Here is a 25,248-nt window from a genome sequence, read left to right as displayed (position 1 = left end):
TGTAGACAGCTACACTTTACTATTCCTCTTAAGTGAAATTTTGTTTGGAGGCTCTGGGCTTTTCTTTGGTTGACCCAGAAGACAGCATTTAGTGACATTCATTCGTTAACTTGATTGGGGCAGAGCGAGGCGGATGGGGGTGGCAGGCTGGGCAACTTCCATCACTGAGTCTGATTTCACAAGTATCATAGCTGCGACATGGCTACTCATCTGGAATGCTCCGGGGTTCAGAGGGAAGGGCAACTTCGATAGACACCCATTGTAGTTGAGGCGTCCAGGCTCCAGGGAAGCAGGACAGTTCCGTAAGAAGCAGTGGGCTGCGCAAGCGGCACATACCCCAGCAGAATGCACACTGGTAGTGCAGCCTTTCACTGCAGCTGGTGTCCACATATGACGGGCTGTGCTGTCACCTTCATAGACAAGAACCTTTGACTGGCATGCTAATTCCTAGGACCTCACTGGGCCCATTTAAGAGACTCAGAGAGACAAAATTTGCCGTAGCCTTTTCTTATGTTAAAGCCCTGACCATACACATTACCCTTACATCCTTCGATTTTTATTCTTAGAATTCTCCCATATTGCTAGTACAAAAAGAAAGGCCACACTTTCCATTTTATAGACCCTAACCCTGTCTTGGTTACACATTAAGCTGATAGCTGCAATTTGGATGATCTCAGAGTCAATTTAAGTGTCAGATGCCCAGTCACTGCCTGCATCACTGAGATCCTTGGGACTGGGGAGGAGACACCTTTAATTTCACTAGCATCGGTGAATGGGTTCAACTGTCAAACCTCAGTTTGACATAAATGCATTATGGCCTTGGAAATACCCACTTGGCATGAAGAAAACGCACACAACTTTTAATTGCATTTTTGTATAATTTAATAAACCGTAAATGCTACTGCTTATGTTTGACTTTTTTGTGCTTATTTTTCTGTCCTTCTGAGTCATTGGTCTTCTTTTTATTCCTGTTCCTATTTTTCACGTTGTGTGTTTCATAGTAACGCACACCAACTTTTCTGGACTGCTGCTGGCGGGCAGCTCGCCTCCGCTATAAAACATGATTTAAGAAAAAGCAAAAAAAAAAAAAAAAAAAAAAAAAAAAGAAAAAGAAAAAGAAAAAGCAGAATGAAATCAAACAGAAAATCACAAAATGGACCCTTCTGTTCATTCTCCTCTACCCCATCTCCCACAGCAAATGGAATGATAGTATGAATATTGAGGGAGATCCCCTATTAGTGACCCGTTTGCCTGCCACTCAGACTGTCCTGTGGTCCTCCCAGTCAGGAATTCTTGGTACGACACCCCTGACAGTGGTCCATGGCTAACAATTCTAGAAACAGCTCTTCACCTTCAGAGAGGCCCAGCTACACAGCAACCATGAATGCAGTAACTTGATTGCCTAAATTTCTGTCATCAAGTATCATTCCTCATTTTCTGAGTGGTACCACACATGTTTGAGGACAGAAACTTCTAATCACAGGGTCTTTCCCCAGGGGCCACGGCTGGATATCCTAATATTTAACTGATCACCTAGGCTGGTTGGGAACTGAGTTCCTTACACTCAGCTTTAGTTTCAGGAATGACTCCTATAAATCAGCTCTTTACTTCATATGTGGGTGGTGTGTGAGACCGAAGTACGTACTTCCTTAGATGTAAGCATCCTGCGACTTTTATTTGAGTGATCCTCTTCCCTCCATGCCCCCCTCTTCTTTTCCTTTCTGGTAGGTTCTGGATTTGAGTGATCCTCTTCCCTCCATGCCTTCCTCTTCTTTCCCTTTCTGGTAGGTTCTGGAAACAGTACACAAAAGAAAAACAAAATTTTTGTATGAGTTTTGTCTAAAAAATCCTATGATGGAGGCTGGAGAGATAACATGGAGATAGGGCATTTGCCTTGCATGCAGAAGGACAGTGGTTCGAAACCCGGCATCCTATATGGTCTCCAGAGCCTGCAAGGGGTGATTTCTGAGCACAGAGGCAGGAGGAACCCCTGAGTGCTGCCGGGTGTGATCCAAAAACCAAAAACCAAAACAAAACAAAACAAAAAACCTATGCTGTAATGTTCAAATTCAAATCTCCATCATAAATGGCTGTGTTAAGAGGAAGGCCAGCCATTGTGGCCAGAGTATAGTGGGCAGTGAATAAGAAAACAAGAAACACTGATTTGGAAGTTATTTGTTTAACTGACAGAAGAATAAACACATGCAGGCTGGGAGGTAGCTCAAGAACTAGAACACATGCATGATTACTAGGATCTCAGCTTCGATCCCTTAGTACTGCTTTATTAGGAGTAGCCCCTGAACACAACCAGATATGGTCCAAACACCAAAGCAAATCAAACAAGAAGCACACACATGAAGTACTCCACCCCACAAAAAAGAAATATGCCTAAAGAGCTCACCCTTTCATTATATATAAAATGTGACCTTCCAAGGGGAAGTTTTCTGACCTGTCAATGTAATCCCAATAGAATGTGCACAATGAAAAGTAGAAAAATCAAGTATTAACTTTACCTGTATCTTCTACCTCTTCTTCACCCGCAGTTTTTGGTTCTTTAAATTTTGCGAAAACCTTTTCACTCAGTCCTTTGGCTATCCTGAAACAAAAGGGCCAAGTAAATCAGCTAAGCCAGTTCCTCAGCAACCCACAGCCTGAATAGACTTGGGAGACTGGGACAGCCTCCTGGATGGACACCCCGTTCCCCAGATAGTGACCACTTTGATACAAGTTAGCCCCCTGTGGCAGCCTGGGCATTTCTCAAAGACTAGACTTCTACTTTGGGAAGTGCATGTAGAAAAATGTATAGGACCGGGGCCGGGCGGTGGCGCTAAAGGTAAGGTGCCTGCCTTACCTGCGCTAGCCTAGGACGGACCGCGGTTCGATCCCCCAGCGTCCCATATGGTCCCCCAAGCCAGGAGCGACTTCTGAGCGCATAGCCAGGAGTAACCCCTGAGTGTCACCGGGTGTGGCCCAAAAACCAAAAAAAAAAAAAAAAAAAAAAAAAAGAAAAATGTATAGGACCAAAGGGATAGTACAGCGAGGAAGGTGCTTGCCTTGCATGCAGTAATTCTGGGTTCAATCCCCAGCATCTCATATGGCTCCCTGAGTCCTGCCAGGAGTGATACCAGAAAACAGGACCCAGAGTAAATCCTAAGAATTACATGTAGCCTCCAGAAAAAAAATACAAGTCATTTATAGAAAAAGCAGCAATCTCCTCTCTAAATCTCCATTCAGAAGCTCAAGGCAAGTATCTGGGATAGAAAAGATCATAAGAAGATCAAACAAACTACCTGACTGCTGAGAACTTTTTTGCTTTGGCTTTGTTTAAAAACTTGTTGTATTTAGCGATCTTCTCATCTAGAGCTTTGAGGACCGCCTTGGTGTCACTGACTGGGTGTTCTTCCTGTGACTCCGAGAAAGACGCGTCGTCATCATCCTCCTCTTCTCTGAGGGGCTCCTGCTGCTCCTCTTCCTCTTCGGAAAAGCTCTCAGGCTCTTCTTCAATATCTGACATCTCCAGAGGAACCAGGTCATCTCCAGAAAACTGAGGCATCACATTGATCTTGCCAAAGTTCTGCCGAACTCGTGCAAGGATCTGCTGCATCTCGGAGCCAGGGTCATGGGGGATGGGCTCCTCTTTCCCCTTCTCTACCACGACAGGCTCCACCTCTTCACCCATGGTGTCTGCAACAACAGCCTCTTCCGTCTGCAGCTGGGGCCGTTCTGGGGCAACTTCTGAAGACGAAGAGGATGGGAGCTATTCAGGACAAAACCAGAGTGGATGAGGAATGAAAAGGAGTCAGAAAATAAAAACACTTTCTAAACTTATTTATACCTGGCCCATAAATAAAGTAGCTCTCTTCTGGGGACCAAGAGGAAGTAGTAAAAAGTGTGTCCCAAGTTTGAGACACACTTGAATTTGGTATTATTCAAATACCAGGAGGAGCTCAGAGATAGTACAGTGGGTGGGTAGGGGGATTGCATGGCACACAGCTGATCTGATTTTCAGCATTACATGGCCCCCTGAGTCTACCAGGACTGATTTTTTTTTTGTTTTGGTTTTTGGGTCACACCCGTCAGCGCTCAGGGGTTACTCCTGGCTCTATGCTCAGAAATCGCCCCTGGCAGGCACAGGGGACCATATGGGATGCCAGGTTTCGAACCATCGTCCTTCTGCATGAAAGGCAAACGCCCTACCTCCATGCTATCTCTCTGGCCCCAGGACTGATTCTTGAGCACACAGCCAGGATAAGCCAGGTGTAGCTCAGAAACAAAGTACCAAAGATATACTTAGGTGCTGCTTGAACAAGACCACACATCAAAGACTCATATAACATATAACTAATTCTCCCAATACCCAGATCCAATCAAAAGGCATGTAGTGGGGACCAGAGAAATAGTACAGTGGGTAGGGTACCTGCCTTGCATGAGGCCAATCTGGGCTCAATCCCTGGCTTCTCATATAGTCCCCCTGAGCACCATCAAGAGTGATTCCTGGGACGAAGAGATAGCACAGCAGTGTTTGCCTTGCAAGCAGCTGATCTAGGACCTAAGGTGGTTGGTTCAAATCCCAGCGTCCCATATGGTCCCCCTGCCTGCCAGGAGCTATTTCTGAGCAGATAGCCAGGAGTAACCCCTGAGCACCTCCAAGTGTGCCCCGCCCCCCCCCCAAAAGAGTGATTCCTGAATACAGAATCAGGAATAAGCCTGGAGCATCACCATGGGTGGTCCAAACACCAAAACCAAACCAAACCAACTCCCCCCCCCCAAAAATAAAACCACCAAAAGGTACATGGTTATTTGAATCCATGAAGTGGTTTCAGCAAACCACATGGACCTGTGGATTCAAACCGTGTTGTTCAAGGCCCAACAATTTGTGGTTTCAGAATATGTGCCAGCAGAATACTTGGCTGATCATTGCTACCTCAGAAAGGGCTCCCAGCACCTTCCAAAATGGCTATAGTAGGTACAGATACATAAGAATAGAAGCTCTTGGGGGCCAGCGAGGTGGCGCTAGAGGTAAGGTGTCTGCCTTGCAAGCGCTAGCCAAGGAACGGACCACGGTTCGATCCCCTGGCGTCCCATATGGACCCCCAAGCCAGGGGCGATTTCTGAGCGCATAGCCAGGGGTAACCCCTGAGCATCAAACGGGTGTGGCCTGAAAAACCAAAAAAAAAAAAAAAAAAAAAAGATGATGTAAGGGCCACAGAGAGAGAGAGTACAGCAGGTAGGGTGTTTGCTTTGCACACAGTCAAGCCACCAGTACTACATATGGTCCCCAAGGCCTATCAGGAGTGTCTCCTGGCACTCAGACCCTATTGAGCCCAGTGGATGTGGCCCAAAAAAGGAAAAGAAAATAGAGGATGAAGCTATGCCTTTTAAACAGTTTGGGTAAAATTTAACAAGGGGGTCAGGTAGAAAGGGTAAGGGGTCACTGGGAGGGCACAAAGGCAATGGAACTTTCGGGGTGGGTGGGATACGCTTACACACAATAGAGGAGCCAAAGCTATGTTCCCCAAATTTTACAGCAGTGTAAACCAACAAGCTCTGACTTAACCAAAATCTGTGTGTTTTGGGAATGTTGTTGCTCTCCCTTTTCCTTGAGCCTAAGAAAAGATTACTGGGGCAGAGCAGTGGTGCAAGCAGTAGGGCATTTGCCTTACATGTGCTAACCTAGGACGAACCACGGTTTGATCCTCCAGTGTCCCATATGGTCCCCCAGGCCAGGAATGATTTCTGAGCACATAGCCAGGAGTAACCCTTGACCATCACCGAATGTGGCCCAAAATGCAAAAAAAAAAAAAAAAGACTACTGGTGCCAGAGCAATAGCACAGTGGGTAGTTAGCCTTGAATGAGGCCAACCCAGGTTCAATATCTGGCATCTGATATGGTCCCCAGAGCTTGCCAGGCAGGAGTCATTTGTGTGTGTGTGTGTGTGTGTGTGTGTGTGTATGGTGCTGGGGATCAAACTCAGGGTTCCTCACATATGCAAAGGCTATCCTTTACAATGCATGCAGCAGCAGGCCAAGAGCACTGCATATTTTTTCTTTTCTTTTTTGGTTTTGAGGGCTATACCTGGCAATGCTCAGGTATTTTCCTGGCTCTGCACTCAGGAATCATTCCTGGTGGTGCTCAGGGGACCCCTATGGGATGCCAAGAACTGAATCTAGGTCAGCCATATGTAAAATAAGCACTAAGCCAACTGTATTATCGTTCCAGCTCAAGTCTCATTTTTTTCATCTTTTGTTGTTGTTGCTGCTGTTGTTCTGTTGTTGTTGCTATTGTTGTTTTTGGGCCACACCCGGCAGTGCTCAGGAGTTGCCACTGGCAGGCTTGGGGGACATATGAGATGCCAGGGATCGAACCTGGGCCAGTTGCATGTAAAGCAAACAACTTATTTACTCTGCTATTGCTCTGGAACCCTGAATCTCATTTTTTTTTTTTTTGTATTTTTTTTTTTTGGGGGGGGGGTCACACCCGGCAGTACTCAGGGGCTACTCCTGACTCTAAGCTCAGAAATTGCCCCCGGCAGGCTCGGGGGACCATACAGGATGCCAGGATTCGAACCACCATCCTTCTGCATGAAAGGCAAACACCTTACCTCCATGCTATCTCTCCGGCCCCGAGTCTCATTTTCAAGGCCCTTGAAGACTTGTATGTTAACAGTGGGTTTTCTATAGGTCAGGAATCTGGCACTCAGTGGGTAATAGAGCACTTTGCCCTAAGCATGTCATGGAAATGCTTGACATTACACGCTCACCGACAGTAATCTCTTACCTAGGCCTTCTGTTTTGTTTTTGGGTCATGCCTGGCAGCGCTCAGGGGTTACTCCTGGCTCTATGCTCAGAAATTGCTCCTGGCAGGCTCAGTGGACCATATGGGATGCCAGGATTCAAACCACCGTCCCTCTGCATGCAAAGCAAATGCCTTACCTCCATGCTATCTTTCCGGACCCTCTTATCCAGGCCTTCTGGCACACTTCTTTTACCAAATCCTAGACAAGGACCTGATCGATGATCATCCTCTCAGCAAACAGATACTATAAATCCCCCAGACCCCCAGAGGAGAAAGACCCCACACAGAGATGAGAGAAGATACTACCCCAGAACAGTTGCCAGTCTTCCCACAGGAACTGCTATTGTCCATTATGCCCTTACCTGGGGATTGGCAGGGGGCTCTGCATTGGGTGGCTTGACAAAGAAAGGAATCCGGCCTCTCTGCCAGTCATTGAGAACCATTTTACCCACGGTCTGTAGGTCAGGCTCTCCACCCTGAAACAGGACAGAGAACTCCCAATTAAACACAAATCCCAGAAACAAAACAAAAATCTTTTTTTGGTTTTTGGGCCACAGCCAGCTGTGTTCAGGTGTGTTATTCCTGTCAGTTTTTTAGGACCATATGTAATGCCAGGAATCGAACCTGAGTCAACTGCATGCAAGGCATGCTTTAACCATTGTGCTATTGCTCTGCCACCCCCCACACTTCTTAAATGCAAAATAAGCATATAAGGGCAACTGGGTGGGAGTGGGGTGAGGGAAAAAGAACAACAAAACCTTAAGGGGCAGAAACAACAGTACATCCCTTGCATCCTATATGGTATCCGAGCACTGCCAGGAATGATCCCTGAGCAAAGGGTTAAGAGTAACCCCTTAGCATTGCCAGATTGGGCTCCAAAACAAAATAAAACATTAACACAAAGACTAAAACCACCACCCACCCCTCCATCCCACCTCCCTGGTGAAGAGGTTTCAGCTACTCCAATTGTTCGGTTTGTTTTTATTTGGGGGCCACAGCTGGGCAGTGTCTGTAGGTAATTCTGGGCTTGATACTAGGGAGTGACTTTGGTGATATTCGTGGAGCCTAGTGCCCCCATGCAGAACATGCTCTCTAGTGCTTTGAGCCAGCTCCCCAGCTCCAAGTTGACCCAGGTTTCCTCACCAGCTACCATCCAGCTTTCCAAGACCTGAACAGAGCCTCTGAAGAACCCTCACACCCAGGCTCACCTTCAGTAACTTCCCAGTACGGAAAGCCAGCTTTTCAAGAAAGTCCTCAGCGTTCTCCCAGGTCTCAATCTTGTATGTCTTACTGATATATTCTGGCTTTGCTCGCTCAAGTACAGCACCGATGTGATCTTCAGGAGCTTTAATTTTTTCAACTTGAACCTACATGTTAACAGAAAATATGCTGGTAGGCCGCCTTTCTTTTACTGATGTCAGAAACAGAACCCAGAGCCTCACACATATAAATAAGCTGTGTTCTACCATTGGGCCAAAGTCCTATCTTCACTAAACCTGTTTACAGATCTTCAGACAGCAGCAAAGTCCCCACTGTTCTTTGTAAGAGTACTGGAAAATAAGCTTCAACACCATGAAGCAAGCACAGCCTGGCAGGAGCCAGTCTCTGCAGTGGCTAACCATGGCCTTTAGGAGGGAGTCACTGAGAGCCAACCACAGACTTGAGTCCAGAACTCATCTCTAATCCCAGTTCACCACAAGCTAACTCTGTGGCTGCCACCAGCAGTTGGAAGTCTTGGAAATCCTCACACTATTTTATACGCAGAAAGGGCTAAGAGTCTACTAGTGACAAGACAACAAAGAAAGGGAGCAGCTTATGGCAGGGGGACAAGGAACATATACTGAACGTATAGCCAGCAGGCTAGCAAAGGTTAGGAGCTATGGTCAAACTCAGACACAAGTGAGAAAGTTTCAAATGACTCAAACCTGTGAGACAAATGGTTGCTAACCACAACAGGCCCTGCTTTCCTTTGGATCCCACGTGTGAACTCCAAGCTCTTTTTATGGGTTGATGCTGACCAGATATGTCCCCGGTTGTGCTTACTCTTCCAACAGCTGGAGCAGGATAGACTGTGGGCCCTGCTCAACATCACGCTCGAAGCCCAGTCAGACAGCCTGACCCCAAATTGCCTTATGAATCAGTACCAAGCCCAGGGTTCCGGGGTCCTTACAGAACAACTTTCTGCACCTCTGCAGAGAGCAAAGTGTTAACCTCAACCAAAGTACTCACCACGCCTTTTAGCACAATGTCTGTCTCTGAATCCTCTGATGGGTAAACCACCCCTGGACAGTCGATGAGGAATATCCTGCGCATCAAGGTGATATACTGCCAAACCTGCAGACAGACAAGCCTGAGATTCCGGGCTGGCACTTGGAGCATCCACTTTTTTTTTTTTTTTTTTTTTTTTTGGTTTTTGGGCCACACCCGGCGGTGCTCAGGGGTTACTCCTGGCTGTCTGCTCAGAAATAGCTCCTGGCAGGCACGGGGGACCATATGGGACACCGGGATTCGAACCAACCACCTTTGGTCCTGGATCGGCTGCTTGCAAGGAAAACACCGCTGTGCTATCTCTCCAGGCCCGGAGCATCACTTTTACACATACCCCAGGCTTGTGGCAAAATACATTAGGGAGCGAAGAGCCAAAGAAAAGCAACTTGTGAGGCATTAAAGCCAACAACTATCTCCTCTACTTTTGCCGTGTGTGAGGCCTTTCCTACCAAGGATGAACTATAGCTTCCATCAGCTACGAGTCTAAAAATTAGGCCAAGGCAGGATCTCCAGCTAGCACTGTACACGTGCCAACAAGCTTCTTCCTGAGTTTACAAATACACTTGGAAGCTCAATACTATTCAGCCACACCTTAGTGTAGAACTGTGCTGACCCACACACCCTGTTTTCCCAAGTCAAAGCCCAATTGCCAGCTTAAGCCACAGCATTGGATTGCTTTTTTGTTTTTATTTTTCAACTTAGGCATCAAATGCTCTTGGATTAGTTTGTATTTATTGATACAAACGAAAAGTAAAAGGTTGGACTGATGATTTAGAACAGACTTAGTATGAATGGCACTAATCACAGCATGCCAAAGATACACACTGGCACACAGTGTTCTCAGTCTTATCAGAATGGGCAAAAAACAACACTGGTACACTCCAGACTTTGTCTTTGGGTAAAACCCAGGAGTGCTCAGGACTTAATCCTGGTTTTTCGCTTCTAGGAGAGGGCAGGAACCTCAAAGGACCATATGGACTCCTGGGTATTAAGCCGGATCAGCTGCATATAAGGCAAGAGCGGAGCTCCCCCTTGTACTGTTACTCTGGTCCCCATTCCAGACTTTTATATGGAGATGGAACTCTCAATAGTGGTCTTCATTCAAGAGGAGAAATGCTCATATCTTAACCAACTGCCTCTGTGAAAATCAATCAGAAAGGTGAAGGTCTCTGAGCCAGACATACCTTTGTTTCACCTGCAATGGGGGCCACACTACAGACTTTCTTTGAGCGCAGTGTGTTTATGATTGAGCTCTTGCCGACATTAGGATAGCCAATGAACCCGACGCTGATCTGCTTCTTGTCTGTGTGCAACTGTTTGCCAAAGAGAAAACATGCCACATTCACGTAGTTAACTATATATACATATATTAGAATAATATTACAAACATACATGAATATCCCTCAATAAAAAGGTAATGTTGCCTTAATAGAAAAAGATCTTACTGGGATTATGGCTCAGTTGTAGATCATTTGCTCTGTAGGCGTTTGATCCCCAGAATGGTTACAAAAAGATTAAAAACACAGGGCTGGGCCTGGAATGATCCTACAAGTGGATAGGATGCTTGCCTTGCATATGCTGACCCATGTATAATCTCCAGCATCCCATATGCTTCCCCATGGCTGATAGGCATAATTCCTGAGTGTTGAGCCAGGAGTAGCCCCTGAGAATCAATAGGTGTGGCCCAAAAATCAAAAGCAAAAGTATAGTACAGGTCCAGAGAGATAGTAGAAATTAGGGCCCTTGCCTTGCATGTAGCTGACCCTGGTTCAATCCCCAATTACTGCATATGTCCCCTCACACTGTCAGGACAGAACAGGAAAAGATCTGAGTCCAGGGCTAAGAGTAAGTGCTGGACACACTAGGCATGGCCACCAAACAAACAAACAATACTTGTAAATACCCTTCTTCAAAAGTTTTTGTAATTATATATATATTTATATATTTTGGTTTTTGGGTCACACTCGGCAGCGCTCAGGGGTTACTCCTGGCTCTACGCTCAGAAATTGCTCCTGGCAGGCTCAGGAGACCATACGGGATGCCGGGATTCGAACCACCAACCTTCTGCATGCAAGGCAAACGCATTACCTCCATGCTATTTCCCTTCCTGCACGAGGCCTCCCAAAGCTAGAGCAGCGAACAAAGGGTACAGGTAAGGTCCACTGCAAGCAGGGGATGTGCCTCTCAAGGGATGCTGAGAGGAAGCAACATTGGGCAGGGTGGAGGGAAAGGTGGGGCTGGAAACTTCCCTGAACACCTCCTAGTCCCGAGGCCTGTGAGCTCTGGCACCTCTAGGACACACATTTTACGTTTACCAACAGGATGTGTGAAGAGACACAACTTTTCTGACACACAGTGACAGGAGAAATTCTTATGGAGGCCCAGGAAGTTATGGCTTCACATCCAGAGAAACAGATGAGATTTCTCTACCTTTCCAAACTGCCGAAGAAGCTGAATAAAGGCTCCTTTGCCGAAGGGATTAGTGAGACTGGCATGGAATGCGAGAGTGGGATAATCCTGGGAGAGGACAGCGACCCATCGTTTCTAAAGGGAGAGAAAAGACCAGGAACATGTTTATTTACAAGGCAAAGAACAATCAGAGCTTAAATCAAGGACTGTACTTCAGATGGACAGTTGTGTAAGGAAGATGCTCGCTGTCATTATCCGAAATGGCTTTTTCAAGTGTGACAATGAATTCTGTCTTTTGTCTTCTGAATACAAAACACTATTCCAAAGATGCCTTCATTGCTTCTAAACACAATTAATGTGCCATAATAGAAAACAGGCCCGGGGTGCGGCAGCTCAGCTGCCTTCTGCCAGGCCCACATCATTCTTCTGTGGGCACTACTACCCCTGCCCAGCCAACAGAGGATAGTTGGGGAGTCTGCTTGTGCTGAGAGAAAGCACATCTGAGTTGTGCTCAGTGAGGAACCAGATTAGCTGGAACCTCAAGAGTGCAGTGTTTTAATGGATGCCCCAAACCCTAGAAACTAGGAAGCTGGTGTATTTGTAAAACATTCAAAGGCGACTCACGCAGATGACCTCAGGGGTCTGTCTTGAATTAGTAGCTGTACTTACTGTTGCCCAGGTTGGAACAAGATCACATTTGTTGAGAACAAAAATTAGGTGTTTCCAGGGTTTTTCCTTTTTCAGGTAAGCCTCAATATGAGGGGAACGAGTACCCACTGGATCTCTTGCATCAAGAACTTGAACAATAACATCTGATGAATCTATTACCTACAAATTCAAAAGGGCAGACAAGATTCACTATAGCACAAGAGCAAGTGAAAGAACGTGGGAAAATAAAATGGGCAATTTTAGTAAGTCTTACAAAGAGAAAAGATTGTAGACAAATTCATTGCCAGTAACCAGAATTCAAGTTTCTTATTCTGTGGGTATTTAAAAATCTTGCTAGATAAAACTCATGACTACTACTATAATGAACAGAACTATTTCTTTCTTAAATTCCTTAAAGCTTCTACTATTACAGGCTTGTAATACTAAAACATTTCATTTGATTTCAGGGCACTAGTTCCCAATTATATTAACTATTCTATTAAATGACCATGCTAAAAAGGTCCTTTGCTACTCAGATAGTTAACCTGTGTGAGAATTCTACCACTGAACCACCAGTAAAGGGCAAGAACAGGACTTAGGATCCACAGAGACTTTAACTAACCTGTAAGGTAAGTATCCAACCTTTATAGACATGTACATTTATATATAGAACGAGAGGGTGGAATTAAAAAACTTAAAAAAAAAAATCAATATGGGGGACAGAGTGATAGCTCAGAGGTAGGGCATTTGTCTTGCACATGGCAGACCCAGGACGGACCTGGATTCGATCCCCGGCATCCCATATGGTCCCGAGCCAGGAGTAATTTCTCAGTGCATATCCAGGAGTAACCCCTGACTGTCACCAGGTGTGGCTCAAAACAACAACAACAAAAATCAGTAGGGGGGCAGAGAGACAATACAAGTGAATGGTGATGCTCTTGCTCTGTAGAAAGCCAGTACAGGTTCAACCCCTCATTTCCCCAGCATCTCAGGAGTGGTCCCTGAGTACAGGAGGAAGCCATGAGCACAACTGAGTGTGGCCCAAAATCAAACAAACAAAAATATTTTATGAGGGGAAGACAGTGTAGCAGTTAAGGTGCTTGGCTTCAACCCCAGTTTGATTCCCTGTATCCCATATAATTCCCCAAGTATAAAGTTGGGGAGTTGCCTGGTATGTACACAAGCCCTTCCCCTGATTAGTCTCATGCTGGGCTGGAGATAAAGTACTGGATTAGTAGAAATTTTGCTTTGTATACATAAAACCTTGGGTTTAATCCCAGCACAGGGTGGAGTGGTGATGGTGGAGTAGGGGGAGAAGCTTGTGTAGCTCAACCATGTGTGATAAATCTACACAGGAATAGTATTTTAGCAGGTAATCCAAAGAAATACTGAGAGCTTATATAAATTTTATATAAGCTAACTGCTAACACAAGTTATTTTTAAATTGTAGCTATTAGGGAACAGCATTTGTGTGGTGACATGACTGATGGTTTCTCTCTGTGGGGGAAGAGTCTGGAATGGTCTGAGCCTTTCTTCTCAAACGTCATATATCACCATCAACTTTCTCACATAAGACCATAGTAACAGAAGGAAAGTGTTCAGTGAGAGAGAATTTAAACTCATACCTTGTAGAGCTCACCCCAAATTCTTTTGGACTGTCCTTTTTTATAGATCTCTTCTTGAGCTTCATTTCTAAATAAGCAAAGACCTAAAATGAGTAATTGAAGCACCCTAAAGATGACAAGGATATTTTAGGGGCAGTTTCAACCACATATCAAAGAGAAAGGAAATAAAAAAAAGTTTAACGATTACCCCCTCCCAAAAAATTCACTGAGAGACAAGTGAATTTAAAGAAAAGTGTTGTAGGTTTTTGTAAATGCTGGGCTGAAATAAAGAGCAGTAGAGCTCATGCTATGTATATGTGAAGCCTTGGGCCTAATACTCAGCACAGGGCAAGAAAAATGGATTATTACTCAGTAACAAGAAGGATGGTGGTGCTGATATATGCTAAAGTATGAAATAAGCCAGCAGGAAAAGACAAATGTTGGGAATGAAGTGACAGGCTTGCCTTGCACACAGCTGACATGAGTTCGATTCTCAGCATACAATATTGTCCGAGTGCACCAGCAGCCATTCCTGAGCGTAGAGCCAGGAATAAGCCTTGGGCACCACCATTTGTGGTCCAAAAACCAAAAAGGAAAAAAAAAAAAAGGCACATATGCTAATCTGACTGCACTTAGCTAAAGCAATCAGATTCTTATGAGATGAAGAGTAGAATAGTAGTCTCCAGGGCCAGGGTGAACAGGAAGATTTATTTTGGGATCCAATGAATAGATTTAGGAGGTAGCTGTGGGCGACAGATGCAAAAATCATGTGAATGTATGTAATTCATTCAACAGTATACACTTAAAGAGGGGCTGATAGAGATAGCACAGCTGCATACAGCTGACCCAGGACGGACCTGGGTTCGATCCCTGGCGTCCCATTTGGCCCCCCAAGACTGCCAGGAGTGATTTCTGAGCACAGAGCCAGGAGTAACACCTGAGCACTACCAGGTGTGGACCAAAAACAAAACAAACAAAAAATAAAAAAATTACAGGGCTGGAGAGAAAGTACAAGGAGTAGAGTGTGGCCTTACACACACCCGAACCTGATCCAAACCCCAGCAACATGTATGGTCTCCAGCCCCTCCAGGAATGATTCCTTGAGCAGAGAACAATGAATGAGCCATGAGCACAGCCAGGGGTGACACAAAAAACAACAAGACAAATAGCACTACCAGAGCAGGAGAGAGAGAGTACAGGGATGAGGTGGCACACAGGAGTCTGGGTATCAAAACATGCCCATAGTACCTAACACCACTATCTTCAGTCACCAGGTCGCGGTCCTTGCCCTGGTCATAGCTCTCTGAAGATATTTCTGCGTTTTCTACAAGAGACTGCATATCACTTGCACGTAAGTTTGGTCGCTTTCTCTGTGATTTAGGGCCAAATGTAGTTTCAAAGCTTTCAGTATCAAGAATGTGCACCGTTGAGTTCTATGGAAAAAGAAGAGTCACAATGAAACTAAGGAAAGTAAAGGAAAAGCAAAACAAGGAGGGAAAATAAATCTACCTGGGAAAGTCTTTCTGATTTGACTTTTCAAAGGTCCAACCCATTTCAAAACTGACCCTCACTGGCGGCAAAGTGATTTCCAATAAGAAATAATCATTTAAAGACTGAAAATTCTACTTTTCTCATCACCAAGCTTGGAAATACAAAATATACAGAGTCAGGCAAATATAAAGAGGTAAGACTCGCCAAAAACCCTGATTTGTTATATTTATCATTGACTTTAGTCAGATGTAATCAAAGCTACAGTGATGAAAATTAACTTATCTTTTCTGACCATTTTTTGTGAGCTTTCAAACAAGGGCATAAAATTCGCCAAATTCACAGATTTTGTCAAGGATGATCAGACTCAAATTTGTGTTTTTTTTTAAACCAACTGTAAATGCCAACTTTTTCTTGGAAGTTCATTTCTTTCATGGCTAAAAGGAATTGCTTGTTTTGTAAGATGCATTTTAGTTTCAGATAACATTTTCCCTAATTTAGGTAACATTTTTATTAAATGCACATGGAAAGTCTTCAGATGAAAAACATCTAGCAAAGGTCCAAAATAATAGTTTAGATGTGATAAAAGGAATCTGATACTAACTAGAACTTGATGTGCCTATAAAGGAGTCATGGGCATAGGAATTTTTGAGGCAAGATAAAAGCCCAAGTCTGAGTTAGGACCTATCAGGTAACAGAATGTTGACAGCCGGCAGAGAATATCCTCAGGAAAAAAAAAAAGATACCCTCTGACCTCAGCATAAGGCTTTGCTGAAAGCAGCAGTTACTAAACCCAAGATCATGGAATCATCCCAGCTTCTGAACAGTGAGAGTCCCCACTTCATCCAACTTCTAAAGAAACATTAGAGATTAACTGTCTTAGGGTCTCTGTCTATCTCTCTTTTTTAGTTTTTGGGCCATACCCAGTGTGGCCAGGAGTCATTCCTGGCAGTGCTCGGAGAATCATATGGGATAACAGGGATTGAACCCGGGTCAGCTGTGTTTAAGCTGTGCTAGATTCTAGCAACACTGCCCATCTCTTAATGTGACATGCCACCCCCTGACAAGAGAACACCCCTAAAAAGAGGGGTGCCTTTTACATAGGAACTAAGTTTTTAGGTACTGAGAACATTAAGACTAGAATTAAATGTTGAAAGCCCTTAACAAACCTATAAAATGCAGCATGCGTTGTTTTGTATATGGAAACTGACACATTAGTAATGTGGTGCATAAATAAACACAATATAATAAAGCATGCCAAGAAAGTTCCTTTGTTTTTTACTCTCCTGTTGCAGAAATCTATGAGTTACGTGTTCACATAGTTGAGGGTGCAAAAGTTAAAAGCCTGTCTGATTTTGTTTGCTTTTGGGCAACATCTGGTGGTGCTCAGGGGTTACTCCTAGCCCTGAGCTCAGGAATAACTCCTGGTGGAGTTGGAGGACCATATGGGATGCTGAGAATCAAACTCGAGTTGGCCAGGCGCAAGGCCAAAAGCCTGTTAGATTGGAACCCACTATGCAGGCACCTCACAATTAAAGCTTATAATGAGAAGTAGATACCACAATGACGAAATAAGAGTTCACAAGGCAGACGCAGAAAAACTATGAATTTCTCCAAGCGCTATCGCATAAAGATGCAAGTTGATGGTTGCTGCTGTCGATTATGCTGCACATCAGACTTTTAAACACTGAATTTTAGAACCACTGAACAAATGGAACAGGCAACAAAACAATAAATCCATAATAAAACCTCTCTGTTCTTCTCATAAACAGGATTCAATAGTTTGTTAAAAGATGGCTTTAGGGAGAACAGACCAAGAGAACAAGGGAAATGAGCAACTTGTCTGTGGTTCATGAATTACACTCATGTGTTTCCCTGAAAGAAAACAGTCATTCCACTAATAGGTGCCATTCTTCTAGCCATCATAAAACAAAGCATAATTGACAAAACCTGAGGCAATAACCAGGCCTTGGTTTTTATTTTGTTCTGCAAGTAAACACTTTTCTTTGAACTGTTTAATCCATGTATGCATGTCAGTGCTTTCTTCCCCTCCTTATACTGGAACTGAAGCTTATGTACTGGCTACACTTCTGGGAATTATTATTTAATGCAAGTAAGAACGTGCAGGCACATGAGCCCAGATCTTTGATTCCATGTGAAACTTGTTCCACTCAGTCCAATTCAGTCCCTACTATGCTTCCGGTGCCAGTGACCCACAGAGTCAGCACCTTCCTCGAAATTAAAAACCACCTTTAGGAATCTCAAAGAAACTGAAAGGACACATCTGGAAGCTCTTCCTCCTAGCAACCAAATCCCGTTTGACATCTGCCCAGACTGTAATGGAAACAATACCTGGATAGATCACCTATCCTTGAAACATTAGTGTGTGTATAGATGCTGATCAGCTTAGCTCTAATGATGTGATGTGCCCTCCAGGTGCCAACAGCTCTATCTACAAATATTTTTTCTGTACCCTTTTACCCAGGAAGATGAGTTCCTTTATCGATGGGGAAGTAAAAAACTGAGAGAAGGGCCCGGAGAGATAGCACAGCGGCGTTTGCCTTGCAAGCAGCTGATCCAGAACCAAAGGTGGTTGGTTCGAATCCCGGTGTCCCATATGGTCCCCCGTGCCTGCCAGGAGCTATTTCTGAGCAGACAGCCAGGAGTTACCCCTGAGCATCGCCGGGTGTGGCCCAAAAACCAAAAAAAAAAAAAACAAAAACAAAAACAAAAACAAAAAAAAACCAAAACTGAGAGAAATCTAACAGAAATTATAGGAAGCACAGAACAAAGATTGAAACTTAGTGGGACAGAGAGATGGTATAGGCCTATAGGGGTTAAGACACCTGCCTTGCATGTGGTGGACCCTGGTTCAGTCCCCAGAATTTATGTCTTCTAAGCATGGCCATGAGGGATCCTGGAGCACAGAGCCATGAGAAATCCTGAAGCACCACCAAATATGACTCCAAGCAAATAAAAAATGACTTAAACTTGGTTCCAGGGCAGGACATAGTACATTGGAAGGCTTTTGCCCTACATGCAACTGACCCAGGTTCAACCCAGCACTCTATGTCCTCTGGTTCTCTGAGCCTGCAGGAGTGATCACTGAGCATACAGCCAGTTATGGCGCCAAACAAAAACTCAGTCCCACTTCAAAACTTATGTTTGAACCATTATGCTACTGTACCTCCCCCTGAAAGAACACAAATGAGCCTAAAGGTGAGATAATAGGAATACGTCTCAGAAATTCCATCAGTACTGCACTAAAATCATTATTCTCTAGAGAGAAAATGAAAGACAAGGTAGTTCGAGGACTCCAGGTTGGGGAGCCAAAGGAAGTCCCTGTCAGAGACCCCCATCTTACATGTGGCCGGATGCGGTCATGGAGAAGAGACATGGGCAACTTGCTTTGCTTCATGACAACTTTGTATGGATCCTTCATAACTGCACCCATTTCCTCCTGAAATTTTTGTAATGATGACTGCTTAATCACACGCGTGTTTCCTGTATTGCAAAAGAATGTGGCCATTTAGTAACTTGTCTCAGCTTCTGTATCTATCACAGTGAAAGGCAGGATCTTAAATTACCTATGGAGAAAATCAATGCGGACTAGAGAGGAAGGGGCTGGAGAGATATGGGTTAATGGACTGATAGCATGCTTTGCATGCAGGAGGCCAGCATGGTGGGATCCCCAGAACCACCAGGAGTCACCACCAAGCATCATTGGGTATGACAATCCTCCAAAAAAACACCAAAACTGTGTGGAATAAACAAAAACAACCGTACTCCTTCCCCAGACTCTATGCATTATTCACATACAGCTGACATTCAGAGAAGTTCAACATTTTCCAAGCCCAACTTTCTGAGTGGCTGAGATGGAAAGAGAAACATACCTAAAAGGAATTGAGATCTGACAAGTTTTCTATTCCCTGCTAGATGTAGTAATGAAAATTTTAAGTTTGATCCATGGTGTAGAGAGAAGCCAGCATAGTAACAAAGAGGAAACAGTACTATTTTTAGGCTCCTAAAGGTTTGAAGAGTGTTAAATTAGCCAATAAATTCTTTCAAGGAAACAAAATAAAACTAGCACTACCTGGAGAAGATCTTGCATCAAACCAATCAGACTGCAGCACACAAAGGCAACACTCAAGCCAAAGGCCAGGACTGCGTGCCCTGGAGGACAGTAGAAGGCACTTTCTGACTGACAAGCACCATGCTAAGCACTCAATCAATTACCACAGCTGTCCTAGGAGACAGGAACTATTTTTACCCCTCCCCCCCTTTTTTGGTTTTTGAATCACACCCGGTGGTGCTCAGGGGTTACTCCTGGCTCTGTGCTCAGAAGTCACTCCTGGCAGGCTCGGGGGACTATAGGGGATGTTGAGATTTGGACCGGGGTCCGTCCTGTATTGGCTGCGTGCAAGGCAAATGCTATCGCTCCAGCTCCTACCCTTATTTTTGGAATGAGGAAATTGAAGAACAATGGACTAACTTGTCCAAAGTCATGAAAATGACAAGACCAAGGTTTACACTCAAACCCTGAATGGGAAGTCCCAGTAAACAGCTACCATGTGAAATGATTCCTTTAGTTGTCTCTATTGCAGCTCCCTAAGTAATACAGATACTCTAAAGTCAAATCCAGAAAAAAAGAGGGGCTTGACCCTCTGAGACTCCTACGCATCTACATGGAGTCCTTAAGTAAGGCTAAAGCCCAGACTAGCCTCCGTTGGGTAAATTGAGAAGGTGGTATTCCCAAAAGAAGAAACCCTTTTGCCCTTAGGATCGGCAGACACGTGATTCATTCCAGCCAAGGACCAATGTCAATCTTCATAGTTACTCAGGACAAAGACAAGATAATTAAGAAAAAGCTTCAAGAAATTTCAGGCCATTGCACTAAACAGTCCCAGCTGAAGGCATAAACGTACCTACAGGGCACTTCAAACACCCAACAACAGAAATGAAGAGGCAGGAGTTCTTGGGGTAGGTAGTACAGGGGTGAAGTGCTTGCATGCCTTGCAGGCAGCTAATCCCAGTTAGATCCTGGCACCACATATGGTGCCCTGAACACCAGCAGAAATGGCTCTTGAGTACGGCCAGGTGTGCCCCCGAGGAGGTTGGGAGGCACAGAGAATTTAGTCTGTGAATGCTAGTCCTTATGAATGCTAGGTTTTAACTACCGGTAGGTGGGTTCATAGACAACCAAAAATTAAAGGTTCCCTTCATACGGAAGTTACTTATGAAACAGATACAGAGTACCTTTACTTACGAAACCTACCACCACTATCTTTTAGGGCTTTTCCCACTACAGGCACTTCTCATCTCCTTCTTCCCTCTTAACAGTTCCAAGCAGGCAAAACCCCTGCGTTTCAGATACCTGCACAACCTCCTCTTTTCCACAGAGGACACATTTTGTAGGGCACAAGCAGCAGAGAACAATACTCACCAAACCATTTAATATTCGGCTCCACTCTCGCTACTGTGCCAGAGGCCACCGTTGATTGATATTGCAAAGGCTTAATCACTTTACCACGATTGTTCCTAAATTGAGGAAATAACAGATTTTGGTTGACGACAGACAAAAGGAAACAGCCAAGGTTGGCTTTCAGACTACCCTTTCCATCAAAAGGATCTTTCTTTTTTTGGGGTTTTAAATGATCATGAAATACAGATTTCAGTAAACAAAAAGTACTTCTACATTTGAAACAGATTGCCCAAAAGCCACTTAACCTCTTGCAACAGAGCACACAATGATTTCTGCTAGATGAATAACAAATAATGCTGATGTTTAAAAATCTGTTTACTGTTTGCTTTTTTTTTTTTAAAAAAAATCACATACTTGAGTTTTTTGGTAATTATTGGGAGGCTGGTTTAAATGAATTTAAAGTAAAGTTTGAATCATGTTTAAACTCAAAATTCTTTTTTTTTTTCTTTTTTTTTTTGGGGGGGGCCACACCCGGTAACGCTCAGGGGTTACTCCTGGCTATTCACTCAGAAGTTGCTCCTGGCTTGGGGGACCATATGGGACGCCGGGGGATCGAACCACAGTCCGTCCAAGGCTAGCACAGGCAAGGCAGGCACCTTACCTCTAGCGCCATCGCCCGGCCCCTAAACTCAAAATTCTACAACAAACCTCGAAGTAGGTGACTAATGCAGATTAAGTTTATTGACATTAGTGTTTCAGACACAACTATCAGAACAGGTGAAGACTAATTACCAAAATAAAACCATCTAGCAAATTGCCACACTCAGCAAGTCTCTGGGTAGAGGATACTAAATGGAACTCAAAATACTGCTGCATTTCTAAGTGATATCACATTTATATGATGTAATATAAAGCTTGGCTTTAAAAAAACAAGTTTTACGGGCTAGAGACATACTACAGCAGGTAGGGTATTTACATGCAACCAGCCAACGTTCTACACTACGAACCCATCAGGTTCCCTGCTTACTGCCAGGAGTGATCCATGAACTAAGAAGTCAGAAGAAAGCCCTGAGACCAGAGTGTGACCCCCAAACAACAAAAAATTTTATGGACACTTCTATGGCTATCATCCTTATGTTTCATTAAAAAAAATTAAAAGCCACCTGTGGAAGCAGACTGCGAGAAACAAGATCTGACATTGCTGACACAGTTATCCTTTCCCACCCACTACCCAGGTCTTTAACGCTGAGTCCACATTTATCAAAAAGTGATGTTTGGAAACCTGCTACTCCTCTCTGGGAAACTGGGGGTGGGAATAGTAAAGGCCTAATCAGTCCCAGCTGAGGTCAAGGATATGACGTCAGAGAAAAGAAGAGGGGGAGATGGTGTCAGCGCCCACTGCTCACCTGCGCTCTTTCTGCCTGTACATATTCAGGCGCCGGATTGTCGCCCGATCCCTCATATTTTGGCCTCCAGCACCCTGTACACGATCTAGGAAAGACAGAGACAGCACACAATTTGAGAACTAGAAGTCTGCGTATGGTCCCTGCTCAAAACACATCATATAGTAGTCATTCAAAGCAGACAATCGCCACTCACAATCAAATCTCTACTTTCTAAATCATTTGCTGCCCCAACAAAATTTACTGGAGTACCCACAAAAATGAATTTAATCTTTTATTTTCCTCAATAGGAATGTGTATGACAATGTTATTAACTAGTATTTCTGAGCACTAATTGTGGTTTTGTGCTATCAAACCATCACCATAGTCTCATGCAACTCATACAACAATCCTACAAACGGTGTGTGTGTGCATTATTCCCATTCACAGAGAAATTGAGTACAGTAATCAGACTATGACACAGGCTACGCAGCTAGTAAATGGCAGTGAAGTATATTTAACTTGCTTTTTTCTCTTTACTAAGACAGGTCTAGGTCTTAGGGGAACAGTCACCTGCATGCCAGGTACTATCAGGTTACAATTTTTATATGTTACCAATACACCAACTTAATTTCCTAATGTTAAATTTTATTTTATTTTTTGGTTCTGGGGCTACACCCAGTGATGCTCAAGGATTACTCCTGGCTTTGTGCTCAGCACCAAATTGCTCCTGGCAGGCACAGGGGACCATATGGGATGCCGGGATTTGAACCACCATCAGTCCTGGATTGGCTTGTGCAAGGCAAATGCCCTACCGCTGTGCTATTGCTCCGGCCCCACTAATGTTAAATTTTATTTATTTATTTATTTATTTATTTATTTATTTATTTATTTATTTATTTATTTATTGGTTTTTGGGCCACGCCGACGTTGCTCAGGGGTTACTCCTGGCTGTCTGCTCAGAAATAGCTCCTGGCAGGCACAGGGGACCATATGGGACACCGGGATCCAAACCAACCACCTTTGGTCCTGGATCAGCTTCTTGCAAGGCAAACGCCGCTGTGCTATCTCTCTGGGCCTAATATTAAATTTTAAACAACAGCATAGTAAATATTAATTCTCCTGTATTCTAAGGGAGAACAACTAGGATGGTCTAGTTCAGAGCTTCCCAAACTTTTAGCCCACGATGACTTTTTCTGGAAAAAAAAATTTACTCAGTGTCTCCCTGGAAATTTACCTTCATTTAAACAAACAAAACAAAACAAAACAAAAAACCCAGAGAGCAACTCCTTGCCCTGAATCATTCCAGTGCTTTGCCTCTACCACAAGTGCCCAGTTTGGGAAACACGGGTCTCTAGCTCCTAGCCTACCTTCTGAATTTAGAATCCTATGATATCACCAGTCAACTTCCTGAATATTGCAACAGAAAACAGGTTGAAACCAGAGGGCAGATAGATCACAGTTCTTATAAACTGTGACAAATCACTTTCCCTCTATTTTGTTTCAATCCCTTTACCTATGAGCTTGTCGGGACTAACATCTCAACATTCTTCAAGAACTTAGCAGCAATCCAGGAAAAAACATTCCACAGGAGGCATTATAGTAGTCAAAGCCCCTTTTAGCCACATTAAAATGGAAACTCTAATGAACAAAACTCTAAAAGGAAGGGACCCTTCCAAAGGCATTCTTCCCTACTGATTTATTTTTCTGTACCGTCTCTCTGCACCAACGCACCCCACTCTTTTTCTTATTCATCCTTTGGATAGAAATACAGGGAAAACTCATTCACATCTCCAAAACCATCTCCTTCTGAAAACGCTGCTCTTTGTTGATCTGTAGGAATAACTCAAAATTTGCAATACATCCAAACTGCAAACCCGCTCTCATTTAAAGAGATGACAAGTATTAAAAAAATGGGGGGCCCAGAGATAGCACAGCGGCGTTTGCCTTGCAAGCAGCCGATCCAGGACCAAAGGTGGTTGGTTCAAATCCCGGTGTCCCATATGGTCCCCCGTGCCTACCAGGAGCTATTTCTGAGCAGACAGCCAGGAGTAACCCCTGAGCACCGCCGGGTGTGGCCCCAAAACCAAAAAAAAAGGGGGGGGGAGGAGGGAGCTAAATTGGGGCCTACACTCATTGTTAATTTGCTTCCTTTTACTTCTAGCAACTTCCCTGGCAGGGGAAGCTGTCATCAGACAAGACTGAGACGTCTTGGGGCAAGGGACAGTTAACACCTGAGCGCACAGCAACAGAGAGGAGGTGGGACTTAAGTGGCCCTGGAACTAGGGTGGGGGATCCCCAGAGAGGTGCAGCCTGCATGTGCACTGTCCCCCAATTTAGACTTGGAGCTTGGCATCCACAGCCTTCTGCAGGAAGAAACAACCCTGTCCTGCTCTGGGTGGTCCCCGCGAGCCACTCAGCTCGAGGTGGCAGCGAGCACTGCTCCCCGAGTCTCCCTCCGTCAACCCTCCAGCTTCCAGCAAGCTCCACCCAGCTCGAGTCCCCGCCGCCGGTACCGGGGTTGGTGCTGGCGCTGGAGGGGTTGATGGAGCTCCGTCCTTTAAACTTGGGCTTCACCATCTTGCCGAACTGGTGGGGGACCGGCCAGAAGGTTCGGTCCGGCCTAATTCGGGTTCACGAGCGCTCGAGCACGAAACTTCCCGGGCCCGGCCGGAGCGAAGCAACCCCACGGTAACCGCGCACCACCACCACCACCACCACGTGGGTCCGGGTGACGTCACTTCCGCTCGCGACGCGGCCTCCTAGGGACGACTTCCGGCCGGCGCGCGCCGCCAACGCCGCCGCCGCCGCCGCCGCCGCCGCGCTCTTGGCTCCGCCCCTTCCAGGCCCACCTCGCGCACGCCTGGATTTCCCCGCCCCCTCCCTTCCGCTTCCCTAGCAACCGCCAGCCTCTTCTCCATAGCAACCGCCCGGTCGCGCTGGACCAGTGGTCAAGAGCTTCTAATTGGGGGCGGGGAGATAGCATGGAAGTAGGGCGTTCGCCTTGCTTGCAGAAGGACGGTGGTTCGAATCCCCGGCGTCCCGTATGATCCCCTGAACCTGCCAGGAGCGATTTCTGAGCGTAGAACCAGGAGTAATCCCTGAGTGCTGCCGGGTGTGATCCAAAATAAACCAAAAAAATAAAAAAAAGAGGTCCTAATTGGATGTACTTCCAAGCACAGAAGACTGTTTCATGTTTTGTTTTGGCTTTTGGTCCTCATTGATTGGTCC

General features: G+C 44.9%; 2 protein-coding genes across 2 annotated transcripts in view; both read right to left on the bottom strand.

The window, feature by feature from the left end:
- Positions 1–858: 858 nt before the first annotated feature.
- GNL2 (G protein nucleolar 2) lies at positions 859–24,712 on the bottom strand. The gene is made up of 16 exons (XM_049774707.1): positions 24,534–24,712; positions 22,042–22,126; positions 20,657–20,751; positions 18,578–18,717; positions 14,974–15,158; positions 13,747–13,813; positions 12,143–12,301; positions 11,495–11,608; positions 10,249–10,377; positions 9,026–9,130; positions 8,005–8,163; positions 7,159–7,272; positions 3,291–3,757; positions 2,514–2,596; positions 1,646–1,791; positions 859–1,051 (listed from the first exon to the last, which is right to left on the bottom strand). The coding sequence occupies exons 1-16, from the start codon at positions 24,595–24,597 to the stop codon at positions 899–901; spliced, it is 2,265 nt and encodes a 754-aa protein (XP_049630664.1). The 5' UTR covers positions 24,598–24,712; the 3' UTR covers positions 859–898.
- RSPO1 (R-spondin 1) overlaps positions 24,652–25,248 on the bottom strand; it is a 34,348-nt gene continuing 33,751 nt past the window's right edge. Inside the window, exon 7 of the mRNA XM_049775528.1 lies at positions 24,652–24,856. Coding sequence (XP_049631485.1) covers positions 24,652–24,856 — 205 coding nt within the window. The remainder of the gene's footprint in view (positions 24,857–25,248) is intronic.

The sequence above is a fragment of the Suncus etruscus genome, chromosome 6, assembly GCF_024139225.1.
Source record: "Suncus etruscus isolate mSunEtr1 chromosome 6, mSunEtr1.pri.cur, whole genome shotgun sequence".
Taxonomy (NCBI): domain Eukaryota; kingdom Metazoa; phylum Chordata; class Mammalia; order Eulipotyphla; family Soricidae; genus Suncus; species Suncus etruscus.
This window is presented reverse-complemented; position numbering and strand designations above follow the sequence as displayed.

Coding starts and splice junctions, on each gene's coding strand:
- GNL2 (XM_049774707.1), bottom strand. CDS start 24,597: ATGGTGAAGCCCAAGTTTAAAGGACGGAGCTCCATCAACCCCTCCAGC. Junction 22,127..24,533: donor CAGCGCCAGCACCAACCCCG/GTACCGGCGGCG, acceptor TGTCTTTCCTAG/ATCGTGTACAGGGTGCTGGA. Junction 11,609..12,142: donor TTGTTCCAACCTGGGCAACA/GTAAGTACAGCT, acceptor CTCTCCCTTTAG/AAACGATGGGTCGCTGTCCT.